Consider the following 24,709-nt stretch of genomic DNA (forward strand, 5'->3'; position numbering starts at 1 on the left):
TGAGTGAGGCAGCATACCCCAAATGCAGGGTGATTGGGAGGGAGCACCAAGAGCAGAATTTCTTTTATTTTTCTTTTAATTCATTTTAGAGCGAGAACACAGGGAGAGAGAGAGAGAGAGAGAGAGAGAGAATCTCAAGCAGACTCCTCTCTGAGTGCAGAACCTGATGCGGGACTCAATTCGTGACCCTGAGATCATGACCTGAGCCAAAATCAAGAGTTGGAGTGAGCCACTCAGATGCCCTGAGAGCAGAATTTCTAAGTTCTTGTTTTCTTTCTTCTGTCTTAGCTTCTCACAAGCACAAACACTTCCCTCCTGCCCTAGGCAGAGGCACTCCCCTCCATCCTGCACACATACATTCAGACCATCCTGGGTCTCCAGAGGTTTCTTTTGTTTGGTTTCCCTCTGTTGTGTCAGCATCTTCCTAGGGCTTTGGTCATGGGGACATAAGTAACAATGCAACCTTCTCATTAAAAAGGTAGAGATTAAATGTTCTGGCTCTCTCATTGTGATGACCTCAGGAAAGGCTCTAATGATCTAGAATGTAAACTGGACTTTAAAGAAGCTTTGATTGTAGCAGTTGAGAAGGTGGCAAGAGCACCAATGACATGAAAGTGAGCATATGTGAATAATGTTCAGTTAATGGGCTCAAAACGAGAGAGAGATTAAGAGTCTAACAGACCTAGTTGAGTCTCAGCCCTGCCACTTACTAGCTGTCTGGCGACAGTTCTGAGGCATAAATGAGTATGTGGATACTCAGTACGTCTAGCCCATAAACTCTCAATAAAGTCCTGTGTATGTGACTTTGAAGAGCCTGTTATAAAGTTTTTGTGAGAAGAATGTAAATGTTAGTAACACTTTGAAGAGGGCCAGAATGGAAAGATGACATCTTTTCTCTAGAGGATAGAATAGAAGGTTTTATATTTATAAAATGATAGAATCCCAGATAATATTTTTCTTTTTCTCTTATCAGAAACATATACTCGCTTGAAAGGACATATTCTTGTATCAGTTTGTCACACTCTCCCGATCTTGACTTATTTCCTTGGTCTTTGGGACACTGGCTCTCAGCTCGGGCTACTAATTGGAATTGTCTGAGGGGCTTTTTTTTAAATTGTGGTAAGACACACATAACAAAACATGCAGTTTAGTGGCGTTACATATATTCACATTGTTGTGCAAGCATCCCCACCATCCTTCTCAGAACTTCTTCATCTTCCCATGCTGAAACTCTCTACTTTGAAACTCTGTACTTTTAAACACTGACTCCCCATTACCTGGCCACCACCATTCCATGATCTCAATGAATTTGACTATTCTAGGAACCTCAAATAAGTAGAATCTTACAGCATTTGTCCTTTTTATCTAGCTGTTTTCACTGAGTGTAACATCCCAAAAGTTCATTCATGTTTGAACATGTGTCAGAATTTCCTTCCTTTTTAAAGCTGAGTAATATTCCATTGTATGTATATGCTACCTTTTGTTTATCCATTCATCCATGGACATTTTGGGTTATTTTCACCATCTGGCTGATGTGAATAATGCTGCTATGGGCGCACAGTATCTATTCCTGCTTTCAGTTCTTTTGGTTATATAGCCAGAAGCGAAACTGCTGAATCATAGAGTAATTCTCCTTAAGTTTCTTGAGGACCCACATTTTACATTCCTACCAGCAGTTCTTTAAGAGTTGCAGTTTCTCCACATTCTCAGTTTCTCCACATTCTCGCTAACATTTGTTTTTTTGTTTGTTGTTGTTTTGTAATAATAGCCATCCTAATGGGTATGAAATGGTATCTCATTGTAGTTTTGATTTGCATTTCCCTGATGACTAGTGATGTTGACCATCTATTCACATACGTATATTCTGGATATTAATCCTTTATCAGTATATGCTTTGCCCATATTTTTCCCCATTCCATGGGTTGCCTTTTTACTATCTTCTATTTTTTATATCAAATTTGATATTAAGCCATACCTCCTACTCATGTAACTCCGACCTGCATCCTAGACTCCAGATAGGGTTGAGCCTGTTGATTCCATAATTCTTATTTGCCCATGTAAATATTATGCTCTATAACTAGTCTCATAAGAGGTTTTATGTTCCTTGTATTAAATATTAGATGGGCTCACTTTGATACTTGAATGACAATAGGAAATTTACTACTTATTGCGAAGTTACAATGAGTACATTTTTTCTAGTTAACACTTGCCCAAGGAGGAAGTTAACTTTTTTCTTTAACTTGTGTTTTTGGTTTACTTCAAAAACCTGCTAGAATCACGGTTGGTGATTTTACATCTTCTACCTGTAGAGGGAGTAATGACACTGAAGAATAATAAAAGTCAAAAAGGAAATGAGATTTCAAGTACATTATATTGTTTGGTATTTGGATCAAATTACAGAAGAAAGTCAGAGACCTCTGACTCTGACTGACAGAGACCAGAGGTCTCTGACTTTTCTTTTTAAAATAAAGAAAATCTATCCATATGTAGGATTTTTAAAATGAGAGGAAACGCAGTACTGCAAGAATGAGAGCTGTGTTACAGAGAAGTCAGCTTTTTTGTTAAGGAACATTTAGAATGTCACAGCGACCTGAACTTACAAATGGGCTGGTTTCCCCAAGTTTATGAGTTGGCTTTTTGAAACTCGGGCTGCATTTTTCCCATAGAAATGTCTATAAAGAACAGCTAATTTTTCATCCAGAAAGATTTATACTCTGGAGAATATTTATATTTGGGGTGACTAAACTGAATATGGGCCCAATACAGATACAGCTTGTCCCGTAGTCTCTCCACGTGGGAGATGAGGCCAATTGTTTTCTGTATCTAGTAAGATATTTTTCTAGGTCCCTTATTATCTCAGTCTTTTATTCCCTTTTTCTGTGTTGGGCTTACTCCAGGACACATATTCCCTTGTTACCCAAACTCTCAACTATCCAACTCAACAACTAACTAATTTAGAAAGTCTTTTTGTGCTAGGCTCTTTGGAGGGAAATCACAAGTGAACCTTTGGAACTGATTAGCTTCAGTTCAGAGGGCCCAGGGTATATAGATTTATCTACTGGATACCTGTTTCTTGCTGTATTTTCTTTCATTTCTTTCCTTTGACAGTCATATAATTGCAGCCAATACTAGCTTTGGATCCATGAGGCATTCCAAATACGGAAAACTTCTGTTTTAAAAAGTAAACATACACAGTATGGATAGAGGTCTCTGAGCAGAGTAGAATGTTTGTATGGCATCCCTGTGGGCGGAAGTTCAAACCAGAAGGAGCCCTGTCTCCTAGGCAGATACTGGAATGCGGGGAGGAGGGGCTGGGGCTTGGTGTCACCCAGCACCTCCTTATCCTTCTCTCTTAAAATATCTGGACTCAGAAAAGTGATAAGCATTTGTGCTTTTCAGGTCAGATTAACTTAGAGCTCTTTCCTTTATAATTTGTTTAAACCAGTATAGAAAGCAGGGCAACACTGAGCAGCATTCCTAAGCATTGTGTTGAAAAGTGAACTGAGAGGTGGCCCTATATTGTGTAACTCCTGGCACTTGGCTAGTAGACATGCTCCACTTTCCATGACTTCCCCCACACAGACATCATGGTAACAAGTAGGCCAAGTCCCACCTATTTTATTTCCTGATAAAACAGGAAAATACTTGCAAATTGACCTAATACCAGGTAAAACTTAACCTGCAATTGTTGAAGTTGTATCCTTAAGTATAGAAATTGTGAGATTTAATCAAGAGGGCTCCTCTTTCTGGTGGGCAGAGTTCTTGAAGTTCCCACTGAAACCAGTATGTCATGTCTGGGAAGGGGCAGATTCCCCTAATTAGAGCAGTCATCACACTTCTCATAACTTATTTCATTAGGTAGGTAGCCAGGCAGGGAAGGAGAAGGGAAGGGAAGGAGGACTTATGTATAGGTAACATTTCCAAAACCACATAGAAGAATACAGCTATGCAGTTGAATAATTAAAGCTATTTATAAATATGGAAACTATTAGGAAATATTGTTATTTGGAAAAATATTTTAAATATAATTAAATTCAATTCATTAGCATTTGTTTTTAGCTGAGTACAAGAAAAATTTACCACTAATTTCTTTGCAAATATTATAAGCTATTGTAGTATCTATTTAATAAATGCAAAATTTATTCCAGCCTTACTGTTCTAAATATTAAGAGTGATAAGAAATTTGTGTCAAATTCTTCTAAATGAAATTTCCATAGTAGAAATCTGGTCTAAGGGCAGCACTATCAGATAGCCAAAACTCTGTCCACATGGTAAGTACGACAAAGTCATCCCAAAAGTGGAGGACCCTTAGTCCAGGTGTAGATACCAGAAGCAGGAGAGAATAGCAGGAGGACCAAGACCTGGGTTGGACTTCTGGTACATGTAGGAATAGTAAACTCTAAAACTGTTGAACCTGGAAATAACCAGACTCCGAACACTCAGAAGTACATTCATCCTACAAAGGACCAGTAGTACCCTGCATTTGTACACAACACAAATAATTTTTAATTATAAATGTTTAATAAATGTTTCTTGTCTGGATGGCATACTTAAGAGTTTGGGGCCACCCTGCACGTTTCATTGGATTATCACAGCAGCTAGAGTAGACAAGTCAGGTTATAAACCAGCCTAAAGTTACAGAAGAGTGAACAAGGGAAGTTCAGTGATTTGCCTGGTCATTCTCTTTCACAATGGCAGTGCCTTACTGTCTCCCACTGATAAGGGATTCATTACCAAAAGGAACAGATCCATCTCTTATCACTGAGTTAGCCCACCCTGAAGTTGGAAGCAGTGAATAGAAGTTGAGGTGACAAGAGAAGCAAAGGGAATTATGAAGAATTTCTGCTGAATCAGTTCTGTTCCATTCTTGATTGGTGAGAAAAGCAAAAGAAAGCTAAAAATTCACCACAAACTAGAAGGCACTTGCTGCTGAGCTTTGTCTGCCACAGGTATTCTCTTATCTCGTCTAGTAACTGGTACCCAGGTTCACAGATCACCTCTGTTCCTAGCGAAACCTACTGCTTAGTACATGCGTTGCAGTTAAGGACATAGTTGACCAGCTTCTCATGTTTATTAGCCGGCCCTTCCCTTGTGAAGTTTGCTGTTGGACAATAGAACAGTGTTGTTCGTTTTTGTACCCTGTATATTCTCATGCTCCACAGGGGCCATGCACCTGGCCTCGTAAGTGGAATTGGAAAGGCACAAATGCTTCTGAACATAAGCTTATATTTCCTTCGCCCCTTTGGGTAAATTTTTTCAGTAAATGATGTAGATAAATAGAAGGATACCACACATAGTGCTGTGAACAAGTCCTGTGCTAACAGCTGGGGACTTCCTGATTCTCTGGTCTGTTGTGCTTTATGTAACTAGTTAAAATTTAAGAACAGTCTTCATGTTTCCAGATTCAGCTTGGAGAACAGGTAAGAAGTAAAGCTTAGTGAACTGATTTTTGGTAGCCTTCTTCTAAGAGACTAATGCTGGTAAACTTTTAATGCCCAGGAGAATTTTTTTTGACATATCCCCACTACCGTCCTGTTGATAATGGTGGCTTTTAAAAATCATACTTCTTTTAATCAACAAATAAATATTTGAAAAAAAGGAAAACAGGAAATGATATCTGAGAGCCTGAGGTAGCATTCAAATTATCTGAAAAATTATTAGCAAAAAAAAAATTAAGTTTCATTCACTTAAGAAAAAATTTTTTTAAAGATTTTATTTATTTGACAGAGAGAGACACAGCGAGAGAGGGAACACAAGCAGGGGAAGTGGGAGAAGGAGAAGCAGGCTTCCCGGGGAGCAGGGAGCCCGATGCAGGGCTCAATCCCAGGACCCTGGGACCATGACCCGAGCTGAAGGCAGACACTTAACGACTGAGCCACCCAGGCGCCCAAGATTCATTCACTTAAGCATAAAAATCTCATTTCTGTTTACCACGTGCAGATAAATAGAACTAATCTTAATAAGTTTTGAGTATTGCCTGGTTTTCTACTGATAAAAAATATATCCTTTTATCTCCCGGAGAACCTGTTCATCAGAATATTTTACCCAACTTACTTTGACTTGTGTGTAATTATTAGTTGGATGTCAGAAAAGGAACATGAAGGCGAAAGGAACTGTAGATAAGGTACTTGCCTCTTGGACACTCGGTTTCTAATCACAGCCAGTAATCGTTCAGGTGCTTGCTACTCCAGTCACTAATTGGCAGAAATCCATAGACCCCATAAAAAATACTCTTCATTTTCACCTGATGTAATTTGTGTCTAAGCAAGTTTTTGCATATTGCAGATATAACCACTTCTCCAGTGTAGTAATAGGACTGTTTTTCAGTGCTCTAATTTTTCTGTATCTTTCTTACAATAGAGTGTTCCTGTCCTTGATATTGATTATATGTTTTCCATTAGGATCCAGTATGGTAGTTATTGTCTCTCATGCAGCTGCCATACATTTTTACTTCAAATCAGTTTGCTTTTGAAAAAAAGGCAGAAGTGCCTGGCTGGCTCAGTCAGTAGAGAGTGCGACTCTTGATCTCAGGGTCGGTCGTGAGTTCAAGTCCCATGTTGGGTGTAGAGTTTACTTTTAAAAAGAAAGAAAGAAATGCACTTTTGAATGTTTAGTTGGCTCTTAAATCTTCAGTGCCTTTCGTTTTTACTAAACTTACCCCTTTTAGTAAAAATAATAGTTACCCCTTTTCTCCTTTCCCAGTCCCCGAGGAATAACTATTATAAAATCTAGTTGATGAAAGTTCCAGCCTTAGTTCTAGTGCCAATCCAAAATAATTGGGATTTCTTTTGGTAAATCTAGTTAGTATACTTGGGTAATATGCCAAAAACATAGCGTGTAATCCAGAGCCGTTAACCTTTATCTATTTATCTGCCTATGCCTTTCTTTCCCTCCCCTCTGTCTCACCCCCTCTTTTCCTCCTCCTCTCTCTCAATTTATTAAACTTTAAGAAAGGGGAAGGAATCAGATAACATTTTGCCAGTTAAACCTGCTAGTGAAAAATAAAGACAGTTGGAAGTTAATGGCCTTAATTTGGCCTTTTTTTTTTTTTAAGATTTTTTATTTATTTATTTGACAGAGAGAGACGCAGTGAGAGAGGGAACACAAGCGGGGGGAGTGGGAGAGGGAGAAGCAGGCTTCCCGCCAAGCGGCGAGCCCGATGTGGGGCTCGATCCCAGGACCCTGGGATCATGACCTGAGCCGAAGGCAGACGCTTAACGACTGAGCCACCCAGGTGCCCCATTTGATTGAAGCAAAGCATTACTGATTTGAACTACATAACCTTATAGTCTTTCAACTCCCTAATGCTAACCTTTAAAAGTACAAAAAGGCTAAAGTTAGAAATTGTTTTTAATTAGAATATGTGAAAGTAACGTATTAAGTGTTGTGTTTTTTTTAATTTTCTCTCTAAACACTGAATAGAAACAAGTTTTCTCACTGTATTTTCACATAGATTCACCTTTTCCTCCAATATCAGGAATGGTGCACACATGTTTTATTTGTCTGTCATCTGACTCTCCCAGACTTCATGAAGGCAGAGATTATTTTGTTTTTGCTGCACTCCACTGCCTGGGACAAAAACCTCTAAGCGCTCAGTAAACAGTTGTTGAATAAAATAATAATTCATTAACTATTTTGCAACAGACCTGGAAAAACCCGCACACGTTGAGGAGGACATCTGCACTCCTTTATCCAAAGCACCCAAGTCCAGGCAACCCTCCAAAAGGTGGGAGAAAGGGAAAAGAAAGTACCCCACCTTCTCAGAGATTTGTTTTAAAATTATTCTATTTATGGCTCACAAAATACACTATTTAGGGAAATAGGTAGTATTCCTATTTTTCAGATCTTTCTAAATTGATGGTCGAACTGGTATTAAAATTTGCCTCTGACTTTGCTTTTGGTTTTCTGCTAGACCTATCCTAGCAGATTTTTGCTATGGTTTCAGCTCTGCTTTGGTTCTCTTAACCTGCCCTCCTCTCTCCTCCCCAACCAACACTATTCCCCCAGAGAAAACTTCAGCTTTTGCTGCCAATGTTGCTTCCTCTAAGTAAACCACTATTTAAAGGAACAGGAGAAATACTTCACCTGAGTTACATCTAAGTCCTAGAAAAATTACTGTGAAATAATTATATTTTAGATGTACCAGTCAGAATGCCTTTTATTGGTAAAGACAAAATTTTTCATTTTGCCCTTCCTTAATGAAAAATCAGACTGGCAGGGGCACCTGGCTGGCTCAGGCAGTGGAGCGTATGACTCTTGGTCTCGGGGTCGTGAGTTCAAGCCCCACGTTGGGTGTAGAGCTACTTAAAAAAGGAAAAAAAAAATCAAGCTGGCATAAAGATACCAAAACAGAAAATAAAACAATTATTCCTATAATTGCCACTCTGAGACTAGTTGAATACTTTTAATTTCTAAAATTTTACTTTAATATATTCCTTATTAGTGAATAGTGGATACACATGTGCTTTTTATCATTATGACAGATACTGTGTTTGACTCCAGTTGTCAGCTATTGCTATTGATGAAAACAGCCATCTCTTTGTGTCCCTCTTGGAGATGGGGGTTGATATTGACATTGCTGCTGGTTTAGTGGGACAGCTTCTTTTAGAATGACCTGTGGTTTCTTCCCTATTTCTGTATCTGTGACTTTTTTCTAAGAGGAAGTTGAAATGCTTTAAAATACATACTCATTGGTGATGCACAGTAAATCTTCCCTTCAGCCAGATGCTGGTGTGGCATGTGTAATACCACTGAGATTAGATTTCTCAACCTCAAAACCAAATTAAACCAACAGCACCTCTCTTCACAAAATAAACAGTTTTGCCAGTTATGATCACAGAATGAATTACAGAAACTACTTGTCTTGGGGCCCCTGGGTGGCTCATTTGGTGAAGCATCTTACTCTTGATTTCAGCTCAAGTCATGATCTTCAGGGTCATGAGATCGAACCCTATAGAGCCCGTTTAAGATTCTCTCTCCCCCTCTTCCCCTCCCCCCTCCCCCCCTCCCCCACCCCTTCTCTCTCTCTCTCTCTCTCTCTCTCTCAAAAAGAAAAAAGAAACTACATGTCTCCTTTTTGTTGTCTAACATTTTGGGTATCCCTTTTTCCATCGCTGCATGTGTTCAGTTATCAGACTCCCAGGGTTTTCCTGATGCAGTGCCCTTCGCCATAATCGTTCTCACTGCTACCATGATGAAGTTTATCTCTAGTATATAATCATGGGTTTAGAAGGTAACACTTGCTAGTTAATAGACCTGAGAGGTCGCATGAAAAGCTGTTAGACAAAAACAAAACTTTATCTGTATGAGAACTTAGGGGAAAGCATTGCAGTTTGAAGCATCTGTGTGTTTTTGTTTGGTTTTTTTTTTTTTTTTAAGGTTTTATTTATTTGACAGAGAGAGAGAGCACAAGCAGGGGGAGCGGCAGGGAGAGAGAGAAGCAGGCTCCCTGTTGAGCAAAGAGCCCGATGTGGGGCTCGATCCCAGGACCCTGAGCTCATGACCTGAGCTGAAGGCAGACGCTTAACTGACTAAGCCACCCAGGCGCCCCTTGAAGCATTCTTTTGATATTAACTCTGTGGAGGTGAAAAGGGGGTGATGCTTTTAGATTCCTAATTAAGGTTTAAGGTTAAAGGTTGGTCAGGTCACCCGGGTGGCACAGTCAGTTAAGCATCCGACTCTTGGTTTCAACTCAGGTCGTGATCTCAGGACTGAGCATTCAAGCCCCACACCCCGCACCGGGCTGTGCGCTCAGCACGCAGTCTGCTTAAGACTCTCTCTCCCTCTGCTCCTCCCCTCCGCTCTCTCTTTCTCTCTCTCTCTAAAATAATTCTTAAAAAAAGTCACTGTAGTCTAGTAGACTTCAAGAAGTAGGGGGACCTAAAAATAAACACACAGGAGCAGCAGATGGAGGAAGTGGTTCTGGTCAGGACAACAGTACAAGAGTCAGGGAAGGAAGAAGGACATAGTAGAGACTAGAACTCTCACAGGAGGGTGGGGTCAAGTCCGTCTTCTCTTTGATGCATTGCTAGCATCGTGTAGCAGGTGCTCGTAAGTAATGTTGCATGAGTGAGGCGGTAAGGTGAAGAGAACAGAAGTTTTCAGGGAAGAGAGTTATTCTTTATAAGTTTCTATCTTAATAAATAAAACTGATATTTGGGAAGAATATGTTCTCTTCCTCTGAGTTCTTTAGCTTCTGGCATTGGAGCGATTAGGCCCTGCACAAATAACGTAGCACGATAGTCTTACCCATATTATTGGGAACAAGTATTTCTGCCACCAAATACTGCATAAATATTTGCTTGCCTGCCTAGAAAGTAACAGTGAACATTTGAGGTGCCTCATTATTTTGAAAAACTTAAATGAAAAGCCAGAGGCTTATTATTTGATAAAGCATATAAATAAAATACTTATTTTGAAATCATGTTTATGTTATGTGTGACTTTCTTCCTTTCCTTTTTTTAGGTGGCGTCCTTAGCTGGGCCTGGAGGGCAAGTGGAAATAGAACAAAACTTTCTTAATAATAAATTGAAGACAATCACTGCTTATTTTGGGGACCTGATTCGAAGATCAGCCTCTGAATCGTAACTGTGAGGTGGTGCAAAGACAAAGTTCATGTGTGGTCAGAACACTATTCAGATGAGACCCTTGGGATTTCTTTCTATATTCACTAATATTTTGTACCCACGATCTTATATCACCATATGAAATGGAAACTTACAGTAGATTAAGGAATATTAATGAAGTACTTTGACGTCTTTGGATAATATTAACTCTGTACATTATACATAAGGATAGTAAGTAACTGAAATGGAAAAGGTAGTTTTTTCCCTGTGCTTACTGTCAGACAATGTGTATATATGTACGTGTGTGTTTCTGGTTTTTTTTATAATTGCATATGTTTTGGTTTAACATCTTTGTGTGTGTGTGTGTGTGTGTGTGTGTGTGTGTGTGTAAAAAACAATTACTGTGTTTTTTCTAACAGAGAGATAAAAGAAAACAATGAATGAGCCATAGTCTATCTGCCCATTTGACCCCTGCTGAAATAATGTTAAACCTTTAAGGATAGAAACATAAAACAGTACAGAAGGGTACAAAATAAAAAGTAAAACTCTTCTACCCCCTGGCCCTACTCTTTATTCATTTATTTAAAGATAACTACAGCCAACAGTATTTTATAATTCCTTTAGAAGACAGAAAAGGAATTGCAGTATACTTTAATATACTTTTTTCCTTCTCATTCATGCACTGTTCAATACTCCGTTTTTTTTACTTAATCTTTTTTTAAACTATGTACATTTTACAAATATATCTCGAAGACCTTCCCTTGTCCTTACGCACACAGAGATCCACTTCATACCTTTCATGGCTATCTTCTAGATGGAATGCACTATAATTAATTTAACCAGTCCCCTGCTGATGGACACTTAAGCTGTTTTCAGTTTTTCGCAACTATTAACTATTGTGGGCATCATCAGGCATTTTAATTTTGTTATCTCACATGTCAGAAAAATGGTGTCTTACTGTTTGTATGTATTCCTTAATTATGAATGAGATTTGAGCATATTTTCATATATATTGGTCTTAAAATAGTTTTCCCCTTTTAAACTGACTGTTCCTATCTTTCATCAATTTTTCTTTTGGATTATTACCTTTTTCTTATTAATATGCATGAATTCTTCATGAATTAAAGAGCCCTTTGGCTTCAGTAGATGTTCCAAATACATTTTTCCAGTTTGTTATTGGCCTTTGCTTGTTTTGTGACTTTTTTTATTTGCCATACATAAGTTTTTAAGTTTTTATGTAGTCAGACTTATCAATCAGTCTTTTTCTCTGTTGCTTCTGGGTGTATGGTTTTTTGAAAGATCTTTTGCATTCCCAGAATACACACACATTTGTCCAAGCTTTTTTCTAGAATTTTACTGTTTTTGTGTCTTTGCTCCATTTGGAATTTGCTTTTTAACATCCTTTTATTTTATAAAGTTGGTGGGGTTTTTTTATTTCAATTACAAAAACAATATGAAATATATTTTGTTACATTGAGATTTATATTCTTTTTCTATTAAAATGACAATGAAAGGAAGAATGTGTGTTGCTTAATTATTCATCTAAAAATGTGTGTTCAGTTAATTTTACAAGTAGATAAAAAGACAGGGACATAGGACTCTGGCTATCAGGGATCTGGGACCTTTATCTTTTCATAATGTGAGCATGTTAAACATTAAACAAAACATGGTTTGGGCTTGGATGGAGCTGTAGGAATTGAAATAAATTGGGGGAATTTCCAGTAAATACTGGAAAGAATAACTTAAATAAAAACAACTTTGTTGGAGAATGGAGAAGCAGCACTAACTTCTGTCTCTTCAAACTTTACAATGTGTGCCCGATTGTCCTGCACTATAGAAGCAAGAGAGCCAGTCATGAAGGGTTAATTTTTTATTGATTTGCAACATCAAAATCTGTCAGGGTTCTTTGTTTTTATACTTCATCATCATGGAACATTAGTGTATGTATCATAAATTGGTCATCATTTTTAAATTAATGGTAACATTGGTCATAAACATGTGGCCTCTAGAACTAGAACATGACTTGACTTAGCCACTGAGGTAGGAAGTGGAGGAATAAAAACAGATTTCCAAAATCACCACTTGTTTTTTAGTTTGTGTCCCTTAACCTTTCATGCATACCTTTTTTCCACAATTCCTTTTCTTATTTATATATTGTTAATATTAAAATTAGTTTATCTTTCTGAGCGTACATAACCTTCTATGGGTAGAAAAGGAAACCTAACCAAGATTAAAATATTTCTCCACGGATCACACAGAGATATAACATTTGTAGACTTGTTCATGGATTATTAGTGCTTAAAAGAACTTTATTGTGCAGCTCCTGTGTTCAAATAAAATCTTACCAAACAGCCAAATACGTAAAATGGATAAAAAGTAAAGCTGCTGGAGCTGCTTCGGATAAGACAGAAGTGAGGAAGTGAGCAGCCCTTGTTCTAATCCAGCTCTTTTTTCTTTTGTTATATTGCAAAACTTCTTAAAAGACATTTTTGTAAAAAATGAGTATGTATTGTCAATTTCAACACAAAGTGAACAACTCAAAAAGTGACACCCCAAACCTCACCTTCTGTCTGGGGCGCTCCCTCTCCACCTCCTCTCCCACATTTCCATTCCACTTCCCAAAGTCCACCATCGCCAGCACCTCGATATGTGTGCAAGACATTTCCCTAACTAATAAGCACACACACAGTGGGATGGGATGGCATGGGATTATATGATTTTGACACCTGACTTTGTTTTTCATTTAATATGCCTTACAAATTTTTCCACATGAATACATACACATTTGCACTATCATATTTAACCGTCACATAGTATAGATCTGAGAATTTCTTTAACCATTACCCCACTATGAACATTTAAATTGTTACCAATTTTTGCAAGGGCAGATGATACTGCAGGGTATATTTCTAAGTAGGGTAGGATCCTAGAAGTGAAATTTTTAGGTTAAAAGTCACGCTTATCTTTATATTTAGTCAAGTTGTCAAGTTGCCCTAGAAAACTATATATTCTCACTAACTATGCATAAAAGGGGCCACTTTTCCCCAGACTCTCAAAAACATGGCATGTTTTCACTTCTTATTGTTACCAAATTAATCAACAAACAATAAAGTTATCTTAATTGGCATGTCCTGATTACTAGTGAGGGATGAGCAGTTTTTCATATATATAATTATTCAAATGCATGTGTTGTTAGGCATCTAATTTTTTCACCATTTTCCAGTAAATGAACTAAACTTTCTCCATTAATTTGAAATCTAGTGTGTGTGTGTGTGTGTGTCCATTAATTTGAAATCTAGTGTGTGTGTGTGTGTGTACTTCTGTGTCTGGAATTCTTTTTGTTCATCAATCACTTGTCCATTCCTGTGCCATATGTTTTGATTACTGTAGTTTTCATTATACATGTTAATAGTTGCAAATACCCCCATCATTAGTCTTTCAGATTTTTCTTGGCTCTTCCTGAGCATTTTTTACCTTTTCAGGTGAGCTTGAATTTGTCGGTTCTATTTTTAAAATCTTTAGGATTTTAAATTTTCAGTTGAGGAAGAATGATGTCATCACAGCATTGAATCTTTCTATCCAAAGACTTAAAATGTATGTCCCTTTCTGATCTTCTGTGTCTTTCTGTAAAGCCTTCATTATTTTAGTTGTATAAATCTTGCATTTTTTTTTGCCAAGCCTATTGCTTGGTATTTCACACTTACTGTTTGATTTTAAATGGGGATCTTTTTGTTGTTACTATTTCCTACTGGGTGTATTGTTTGCATGTAACAATGCTTTTACTTTCTTACATCCAGTCACCTCACTGAACTCTTTTTAATAGTTCTATTATTAACTGATTTACTTTGATTTTCTAAATCGGCAGTCATGACATCCCTGTAAAAGTTTTTCTCTTTGACAGTATGTATGCCTTTTAATTCTTATTCTTCTCTTAGTATATTAGTTAGAACTGCCAGGAATGTTATGCTAATGTTACTTACTCCTTGCTTTTTATTTTGCAATGAAAAGTTAGAAGCATTTCTGTTAAATATTAGAGCTTGCCTTTAAAATTAGAGATAGTACTTTATCCTACAGGGTTTTTTTGTCCTTATTTAATCTAATAACGTACTAAATTGCTCTTAAAATTTCAAATTATTCAACCATATGGGCCTTTATCACTAAATCCTACTTTATTATAATGTATTATTTTAGTCCACTACTGGATTTCACTTGGTAAGTTTACTCTGTTTATGTTTGGGTTTTGTGCACCTTACCTGGTTTTGGTATCAGAGTTAGACTATTCTGGCAAAATGCTTTGGAAATGCCTCCATTTTCTTCTGAATCCTAAATAACATTAGCATTGTTGGTTCATTGAACCCTTGGTTAGAACTCCAGGAAAACTGGGCCTGATACTTTTTCAAGAAAGATTTTCATTGTAGCATTTTTTTAAATTCTCTTTTGAGTTTTTTTAATTCTTTCATAAGTGTTTTTTAATAACTTATAATTTCCTAGGAAATATCCTTTCACTTAGATTTTGGTTTATTGATATAAAGTTAGTACATTATCTTATGGTATCTACTTGCTTTGTTTAACTTTTTTATAATTTCTGTCATAAAAAGATTGAAAAACTAGCCTAAAAAATTTTTGTGTGTGGAGCACCTGGGTTAAGTGTCTGCCTTCAGCTCAGGTCATGATTCCAGGGTCCTGGGATTGAGCCCTGCATTGGGCTCCTTGCTCAGCGGGGAGCCTGCTTCTCCCTCTCCCTCTGCCTGCCACACCCCCTGCTTGTGCTCTCTCTCTGTCAAATAAAATCTTTAAAAAAATTTTTTTGTGTGTACAGCTCACTCATTTTCCAAATGTTAATGTCTTATCTCAAGCTACTACTCAGAAGTAGGCCTGGGCAAATTCTGGAGACAATAGCAGAGGGTCTAAGAGAAAACATGAAATGCTCCCCAAGCCCTCATCTGCCTGGATCACAGCCTAACCAGACAGAAGCAAGACTTGAGTCAGGCCAGGGCTGCCCAGACTTCAGGTAGTTGTCTGCTATCATCGTAACATCGCCATGTCTGTGTCCATGTGTAGGGTTTAGTTTTTTTTTAACTCAGGTAATTTTTTTAAACTTAAAATATATATGAAAAACAATTTCAAATACTATCATAAATGAAAAATCACTCTCCCTTTTAATATTTGTATACTAAGATAAAAAATGTTCATCCATTTACTACCTAAAACAATGCTAGATACCACACTTTGAGAAACAGTGGGATGGATGGCAAATGAAAAGGTCCACACTGTCCCCTCAAGGAGCTGAGAAGTATGACACGATGCCCTTTGTACCATGATACGGCTGCCCTTTGAACAGCGTGATAAGTTATCACAGGTTAACAAATCGGGACAAGATGCTCCAAGAATGGAAACAGCATTTAGAAGGCACAAAGGCAAAAGCATACAGAGTCTATTTGGGCATCAATAAATGTTAAACCCATGGTGAAGTTGCTGAAGAGTAAGCATGCTGCCCTATGCTGTGCTAAAGAGTACCCACTACATCCTGAACACAGTGTAGCATTTTTTTAATCAACACATTAAATAAAATCCGCTGGAGGGTCTACCAGCTACTGCAGTTTCCAAGTAGTGAGACCTGTAAATGGTATTTCAAGAAAGCTGCAACAACTAGAATATTAGATGAAAACATGTAAAATGTCTATTGGTGGCAGAGCACAGTTACTGCTAGGAGCCTGTTTTTATGTTTGCCATGCACGTTCACAGACTGCCTGAGTTCTACCCCTGATCCCTGTGGGGGCCACAGACTCCAGATGAAGAGAGCTCTCTGACTCAGGAATTAGCCTGACCGGAAGTCAGAGGCAAGGGAGGTAAGGGAGGAGGCCCTCACCCACATCAGTGATGTGTGTGCGGCAGGGAGGACCGAAGGCAGAGGCAGATCTGAGAGAGGTTTAAGAGATAGAGCTCGCACCAGAGAGGCAAGTTAGTGTCAGCCCCGTGGGCAATTCGTTATTTTCCTTAAGAGACACTCAGTTCCTGGAGACTCTGTAAGATAAAACTTTCTGCAAGAGAAGAGTGGGTTCATTCTCCAGCTTTGAATGGGGAAGGCATTCTGTAATAAAGCAAGATGCCCTGTGGAAATAGTGGAGTGTTAATGGTGATCATCTAGCTCACATGAGCCACAAACGTAATTTTAAATTTTCTAGTGGCCACATTTAAAGGTAGAAATAAACAGGTGAAATTAATAATATATTTAACTGTTGAAAATATTGTCATTTCAACATGTAAATGATATAAACCCTTATTAATGAGATATTTTACTTTCTCACTAAGTTTCTGGTATCCGGTGTGTATTTTAAACTTAATGGTACATTTCATTGGTACCAGCCACACTTTTTTTTTTAAAGATTTTATTTATTTGACGAAGCGAGAGAGAGTGAGAGCAGGAACATAAGCAGGGGGAGTGGGAGAGGGAGAAGCAGGCTTCCAGCCTTGCAGGGAGCCCAATGTGGGACTCGATCCCAGGACCCTGGCATCATGACCTGAGCTGAAGGCAGACACAACTGACTGAGCCACCCAGGCACCCCATCCAGGTACACTTCTTGTATTCAGTACCTACATGGGGCCAGTTGCTGGTGGCTTCTGTTCAGATCGTGTGGATCTAGATTTCTGGAGAATAAAAAAGAATACTTTCACTTGGAGGCTTTGGTATCTAGTAATTAAAACTCAAATGCTTAGGAATTCTGATTTCATCCCCAGCTGAAAGACATAGTAATTTAAGCTGGAAAAGGAAATGACCAGATTTGCATTTTATAACATAGGTTGAAATAGTGTGCACAGGTCTTCCTCCTTCCAACTAGAAATATGGAGATTCTTTTACAGTATTTCAAATAAGAGCTTAGGAAGTCCTACATTAAGGTTATGATAGTTTAATTGTCCCAAATGAAGTATAATCATGATTTTAATCCTTTAAGTAATTAGCAATAATATAACAGATTAAACATAGTGAACATAACATGCTGAAGGTTTTTGTTGTAACTGCCACAGTGACTTGCCTCTGAGCCTAGACTGAATATGGATCTTGGATGAATTTGCTTTAATTCTTTTAGGCCTGACAGCCTCTCTCTGGGAGCCGATGAAGAGCTCGGGCTCCAGGAGAACTCTGGGGAATTGGCCATTCTGAGGAATCCCTTTTCAACCTGCACCACAGCAAGAGACAGAAGAAGCATTTTACTCTTAAGTTTTAAGACCTATGCTCCCTTTATTCAAATTCATTTCTTTAAATTACCTTTCTAGTAAATAAATAGAAAAAAGCATCTAAACATTAATGTACATGAGGAAATAAAAACTGTATGCAAACAAGAAATGTACTTCTCCCTGATAATCATTTATTAAACAAATAAGTATGCCAGGCACTGCTAGACACTGGGAACTCACAATCCCAGTTAAAACAACCTTTAGATAGATACCAGATTTTATCTCATCAGTTAGCAATTTAAAAGTAGCATCCCGTGCTAGCTTGTTACGATAAATAATTCACTCATTCAGTAGTTGTTCATCATTAGTGCCTTTTGCAAAAGCAATGGAATGGAATCTGAGATAGCTCAGAGTCCTTTAGTGCTCACTGTCAACCCAAGCTGGTGGCTACAACGTGAGAATTTAAGTTCCAACAGGTACCTCTAGTTCCAAATACGCAGTTTCTTGTCTTGTGTCCCTCGGGTCTAACGGCTTATCCCTGGATTCTGTATCTCCTACTGGGCCTTACACACTGATGCATTGATTGGCCTCACGGTTCTTCCTTTCCATTTCACCTCTAGACATGATCTTGGTCCATCCTGGCCTCTTCATCTTCAGCCCTCAGTCTAGTCTGAATATACTCCCTCTGTCACTTACCTGACTCCTGGGGATCTGCCCTATAGAAATAAATACTTGAAAGGGGGAGGAAATAAAGACATACATGAAGATGTTCATTGCATAGAAGGAAAAATTTGAGAACAACGCAAATATTCCCTAAAGATGAATGGTTATTTACACTGAGACTATTAAGACTATGAAAGCACATAAATGCATTTACAGCTCAAGAGAATCTCCACGGTATATCCTCTAACAAAAAATAGTGCCCTTTGAGGCCCCCTTCTTAGGTCTCACTACTCCCTCTCCATTGATCAACTTATAACTCTTTAATGGCTATTCCATCCAAGAGAAAACCCTGAGTATCACTCCTGAACCCTCCCTCATGCTGCCCTCATAATAAAGCTCGAATGCCTTTCCATGGCTGGCATGACCAGCCCACTCCTGCTCGTCTCCCAGCCACACCACCCAGTCTCCCCTCATCCTACCATCCAGCCCTGATCCTACTGTTCAGTTCCAGCTTTTGCACAGGTCCTTCCCTTGGCTAGGACATTCCCCCACACTGTAGTCATCTGCGCCTAGCTCTCTGAGCTCAGAGGCCTTCCTTATCACTCCCTTACCTTCCAGTGCCTTCTTGCCAACTCTATGGATCAGTGCCTTCTCTGAGTTCCTGTGACTCTCTGCCCTACTCACCTGCAGATCCCTCACACAAAATCCTCGGACAGATTTTGGACCGCTTCTTTGAGTTGAAGCATTGAGCAGAAAACCCCTGCTAAAATGTAAAAAAAAAAAACCCTGTATTAATCACAGTCTTTTTTGTCCTCAACTAAAATAGTTAGGTTGTCATTGTCCTTTTACCTTTGTGGGAAGATGGCAAAAAATTCTTCTTACAAATTACTCCATCCAATATATGGTAAGGATTTGTAGCATCATCTAATCTTTCCATTTATAGAAATTGAGACTGACCCACAATCACGTGATCAGTTGGTTTCAAAATCAAGAACAGCACATACAATTCTTGAATCTCTGACTTCTACCCTGAGCTCTTATGAACACTTCCTCTCTCTACTCATGCTCACAAATCCATTGACTTCTCCTTTCTGCCTACGAGAAAGGCAACACCCAGCCAGCATTACAAAACACTACATATAACCCAAATACATTTGTCCAGGGAAGTCTTTACCTAAACATTTTAACCATATTTGGAAAATTCATATCCATCCAAATTTATCTGAATGATAAACTTACATTTTTAATTCTATTGATGAAAACAATAAAAAAAATTAGTGAGATTTTCACATCACCATGTGATCGATATTAAAGTAACAATTTTGAGTTTACATTCTAGTCTAGCTGTGCCAGACTTTTTACTGTTTGTATGTAAGAGGAGAGTTTCAAAGATCAAGTTTTACTTTTTACTGTTTTTTAAATGGTTATAAATTTACTTTAAACTTTTTAAATTTCTTTCTTAAATTTTTTTTTTAGTTTTTGCATTTGGAAGCCTGCAATGTGACAAGTTTTAAAAAATTGCTTCTCTCTCACCCACCCTAGAGGAAAGCAACCTGCTCCAGTTGAAAAAGTGAGCCATAAGTCATTGAAAAAAGATCTGTAATCGAAACTAAATATTTGGCACTTGGAAAAAACAAAACCTGTAAAGCAACTATATCCTTCCAGAAAGTATAGCAACAACTGTATGTTGTAGCAATTCATATCTGTGTGTAATACTTTCGTAGTTCAGCATGTATGCCAGATAGCTACTATCTCAGTTGGTCTGCCTGACACCTCAGGATGATGTGTGACAGCCGTGATCACCCCTGTCTTACACGTGAGCAGAGATCGAGAGAGTTTCAATGAATCCGTGGCCTGCCCCACCTACCATTTGAAGGACCCAAGCCAAGAGCATCGGTGGAGGTCCACATACTGTGTGCCTTTTGGTTTCGATGATATATGGTGCCTCTAGGGTTCAGGGCCTATGGCATGGTTCTAAGAACAGATTTGTTATTAAGAGTTAGAGCCACAACCTGGATCTTTTAAAACCAGATCCAACACTCAACTATCAATGTCACATCATAGTCAGGGGGCAAAACTCTCAAGTCAGCACTTGAATCAAAACAGGACCAGTTGGACTTGGGGTATTTTAAGCTCTGACTTAATATTCCCTAAGTTGCCCTATGAAGTATAATACACATTGTTTGGTGTTAATAACCCATGCACTATCATAGAGGATATTATTAATCATTACCAACCTACCAGTCATTCTGAAAGGATCCTGAATTTCCCTGTCATGGGATTTGGTTAGATGGCCTCCAGCCTCTATTCTAAGGGTGGGCCGAGAGTAGCCAAAGCAAATCAGTATAGTTACATCTGTCCTGTCACAACAACTGGATTAGAAGTGGACATGCAGGGCGCCTGGGTGGCTCAGTCATTTGGGTGGCTGCCTTAGGCTCGGGTCATGATCCCAGGGTCCTGGGATCGAGCCCCACATCAAGCTCCCTGCTCAGCGGGAAGCCTGCTTCTCCCTCTCTCACTCCCCTTGCTTGTGTTCCTTCTCTTGCTGTGTGTCTCTCTGTCAAATAAATAAATAAAATCTTAAAAAAAAAAAAAAGAAGTGGACACGCAGTTTAAGTCACTTCAATCAGCAGGAAAAGACTCTAGAGAGTTACTACTCTTTTAGAGGGATAATTTTGATGTCTTAATGATTTCCTGTTCCTCCTCTCCTGTGAGGCTCATCTTTCTCCTCTGCCACTGTTTCCCTGCCCCAAAGTCTATGTGCCTCCTCCCCAGATTTGGGGGATCTTTCTTTCCACATGAAAAAAAGAAAAATGGTTTATTTTTTAAATGAAGAGGAAGAAAAAGAAGAAAGGGAAAAAAATGGGTGTGTAGCATATGGATGACCTCTAACTCATATACACAGTCTTGGTGCTCAATCTATGTATCTAAATATAAAATACCAGATGATTTCACTTATGTGGAGCACTTAGAACAGTCAAATTCATAGAGACAGGAAATAGAATGGTGTTTACCGGGGGCTCAGGGAAGGGAGGAATGGAGAGTTACTGTTTAATGGGTATGGTATTTATGATGGAGATGATGAAAAAAATCTGGAGATGGACAGTTGTGTTGATTACACAAGAATGTGAATGTACTTAATGCCACTGAACTGCATTTTAAATGGTAAGTTTAAAATGAAAAAGTGTGTGTGTGTACATCAATATGTGGTATTTATTACATAATTATGTGTACATCAATATGTAGTATTTGTTACGTAATTATATAACTATCATTTTTTAATGTGGCTTTATCTGTCTCACTTCCTCATTAAGCTGTTTGCCAGCCCAGCCCTCGATCATTCCAGAAAGCAGACTCAAAATGGATGATATCAGCACAAGTCATCTTTAGAGCTGGGAAACAGCTCCACAGAGCCAACCCCTACTATGGTAAAGGAAATAATACAGTACTCACAATGGACAGAGACTGCTCCAAAACCTCTGTGTATATTTTTATTTATTTATTTTTTTTAGGATTTTATTTATTTGTTTGACAAAGAGAGAGAGCACAAGCAGGGGGAGCGGCAGGCAGAGGGAGAAGAAGAAGCAGGTTCCCCGCTGAGCAGGGAGCCCCACTCGGGGCTTGATCCCAAGGACCCTGGGATCATGACCTGAGCCAAATGCAGATGCTTAACCAACTGAGCCACCCAGGCGCCCAATATTATTATTATTATTATTTAAATTCAATTAACATAGAGTGTATTATTAGTTTCAGAGGTAGAGTTTAGTGGTTCATCAGTTGCATGTAACACCCAGTGCTCATTACATCAAGTGCCCTCTTTAATGCCCATCTCCCAATTACCCCATCCCCCCACCCACCTCCCCTCCAGCAACCTTAAATTTGTTCCCTATAGTAAAGAGTCTCTTATGGCTTGTCTCCCTCTCTGATTTTGTCTTATTTTAATTTTCCCTCCTTTCCTTTTGGATCCTGTATTTTGTTTCTTAAATTCCACATATGAGTGAAATCATATAATAACTGTCTTTCTCTGATTGACTTATTTCACTTAGCATAATACCCTCTAGTTCCATCCATGTCATCGCAAACGATAAAATTTCATTTTTTTGATAGCTGAATAATATTCCATTATACATATATCATATCTTCTTCATTCATCTGTTGACAGACATCTAGGCTCTTTCCATAGTTTGGCTATTGTGGACATTACTGCTATAAACATTGGGGTGCAGGTGCCCCTTCAGATCACTATGTTTGTATCCTTTGGGCAAATACCTAGTAGTGCAATTGTTGAGTCATAGGGTAGCTCTATTTTTAACTTTTTGAGAAACCTCTATACTGTTTTCCAGAGTGGCTTTACTACCTTGCATTCCCACCAGCAATGTAAGAGGGTTCCCCTTTCTCTGCATCCTCACCAACACCTGTCGTTTTCTGACTACTTAATTTTAGCCATTCTGACTGGTGTGAAGTGGGATCTCATTGAGGTTTTGATTTGGATTTCCCTGATGCCGAATGATGTTGAGCATTTTTTCATGTGTCTGGGGGTCATTTGTATGTCTTCTTTGGAGAAGTATCTGTTTGTGTCTTCTGCCCATTTCTTGACTGGATTATTTGTTTTTTTGGTGTTGAGACTGGTAAGTTCTTTATAGACTTTGGATACTAACCCTTTATCTGATAAGACATTTGCAAATATTTTCTCCCATTCAGTAGGTTGTCTTTTGGTTTTGTCCACTGTTTCCTTTGCTGTGCAAAAGCTTTTTATCTTGGTGAAGTCCCAATAGTTCATTTTTGCTTTTGTTTCCCTTGCCTTTGAAGACGTGTCTAGCAAGAAGTTGCTATCTGTGTTCTCCTCTAGGATTTTGACAGATTTCTGTCCCATATTTAGGTCTTTCATCCATTTTTAATTTATTTTTGTGTATGGTGTAAGAAAAATGGCCCATTCTTCTGCATGTGGCTGTCCAATTTTCCCAGCACCATTTGTTGAAGAGACTGTCTTTTTTCCACTGGATATTCTTTTCTGCTTTGTCAAAAATTAGTTGACTATAGAATTGAGGGTCCATTTCTGGGTTCTCTATTCTGTTCCATTGACCTATGTTTCAGTTTTTGTGCCAGTACCTACTGTCTTGATGATTACAGCTTTGTAAAAACTCTGTGTATATTAACTCATTAACACATATAAGAAATTTAAGAGATAGGTAGTATTTTGTTCTTTGTAAATCAAGAAACTGAAGTACTGGAAAACTAAGTAACTTGTCCCAAGTTCAAAGAACTAGTAAATGAGGTAGCTGGGATTCGAACCCAGGTACTCTGTCTCCAGAATTATTGCACTCTTCCGCCCAAATGAAACTTAACAAACTGGGGATCTCTCTATGCCCCAGACCTATAAGGATACAGAGATGCGTCTAGAAATGGACTTTCTCTTTCTGTGCCTTGATTTCTCCATCTGAAAAACAGATAATAATGACACCTATCTCATGGAGTGGTCATGAAGATTACATGAGTTAATGGACATGACTTTGTAAAGTGCTCTGTATGTCTGGCATGTGGTAAGAACTAGCTTGTATTAGTCATTATTCTTAAGGAAAAATAAGGAATCAAAGATGGTTGTCATAATAAAAACTCTCAACAAACTGGGTATACAAGGAGTGTACCTCAACAAAATAAGGGCCATATATGACAAGCCCACAGGTAACATCATACTCAACAATGAAACACTGGAAGCTTTTCCAAGATCAAGAACATGACAAGGATGCTCACTCTTGCCACTTTTATTCAACATAGTACTGGAAATCCAGGCAGAGCATTTAGACAAGAAGAAGAAATAAAAGGCATCCAAATCAGAAAGGATAAAATGAAACTGTCTCTATTTGTAGATATCATGATATCATATATAGAAAACCCCCAAAATCCTACCAAAAAACTGTTAGAACTAATAAATTCAGTAACGTTGCAAGATACAAAATCAATATGCAAAAATCAGTTGCATTTCTATACACCAGTAAGGAACTATCAGAAAGAGAAACCAAGAAAACAATTTTATTTATAATTGCATCAAAAAGAATAAAAGAATCAAAAGAATCAAATACCTAGGAATAAATTAGGCAAGGAGGTAAAACACCTATAAACTGACAACTATAAGAGCTTGATGAAAGAAAATGAAGAAGGCATAAATAAATGGAAAGATATTCTATACTTGTGGATTGGAAGAATTAATACTGTTAAAATGTCCATACTATTCAAAGCAATATATGGATTGAATGCAATCCCTATCAAAATTTCAATGGCATTTTTCACAGAAATAAAACAAACAA

At 38.2% G+C, this 24,709-nt stretch overlaps 1 protein-coding gene across 2 annotated transcripts in view; it reads left to right on the forward strand.

Moving 5' to 3' along the window:
* Positions 1-10,948, forward strand: part of TGS1 (trimethylguanosine synthase 1) — a 39,822-nt gene extending 28,874 nt beyond the window's left edge. For both annotated transcript variants that reach the window (XM_025870604.2, XM_025870605.2), the window contains exon 13: positions 10,465-10,948. In XM_025870604.2, the coding sequence (XP_025726389.1) occupies positions 10,465-10,587 (123 nt within the window). In that variant the 3' untranslated portion in view covers positions 10,588-10,948. The remainder of the gene's footprint in view (positions 1-10,464) is intronic.
* The last annotated feature ends 13,761 nt before the right edge of the window (positions 10,949-24,709 follow it).

Source organism: Callorhinus ursinus, unplaced genomic scaffold (assembly GCF_003265705.2).
Source record: "Callorhinus ursinus isolate GAN/ISIS: 27379988/994484 unplaced genomic scaffold, GSC_fseal_2.0 scaffold5, whole genome shotgun sequence".
NCBI lineage: Eukaryota > Metazoa > Chordata > Mammalia > Carnivora > Otariidae > Callorhinus > Callorhinus ursinus.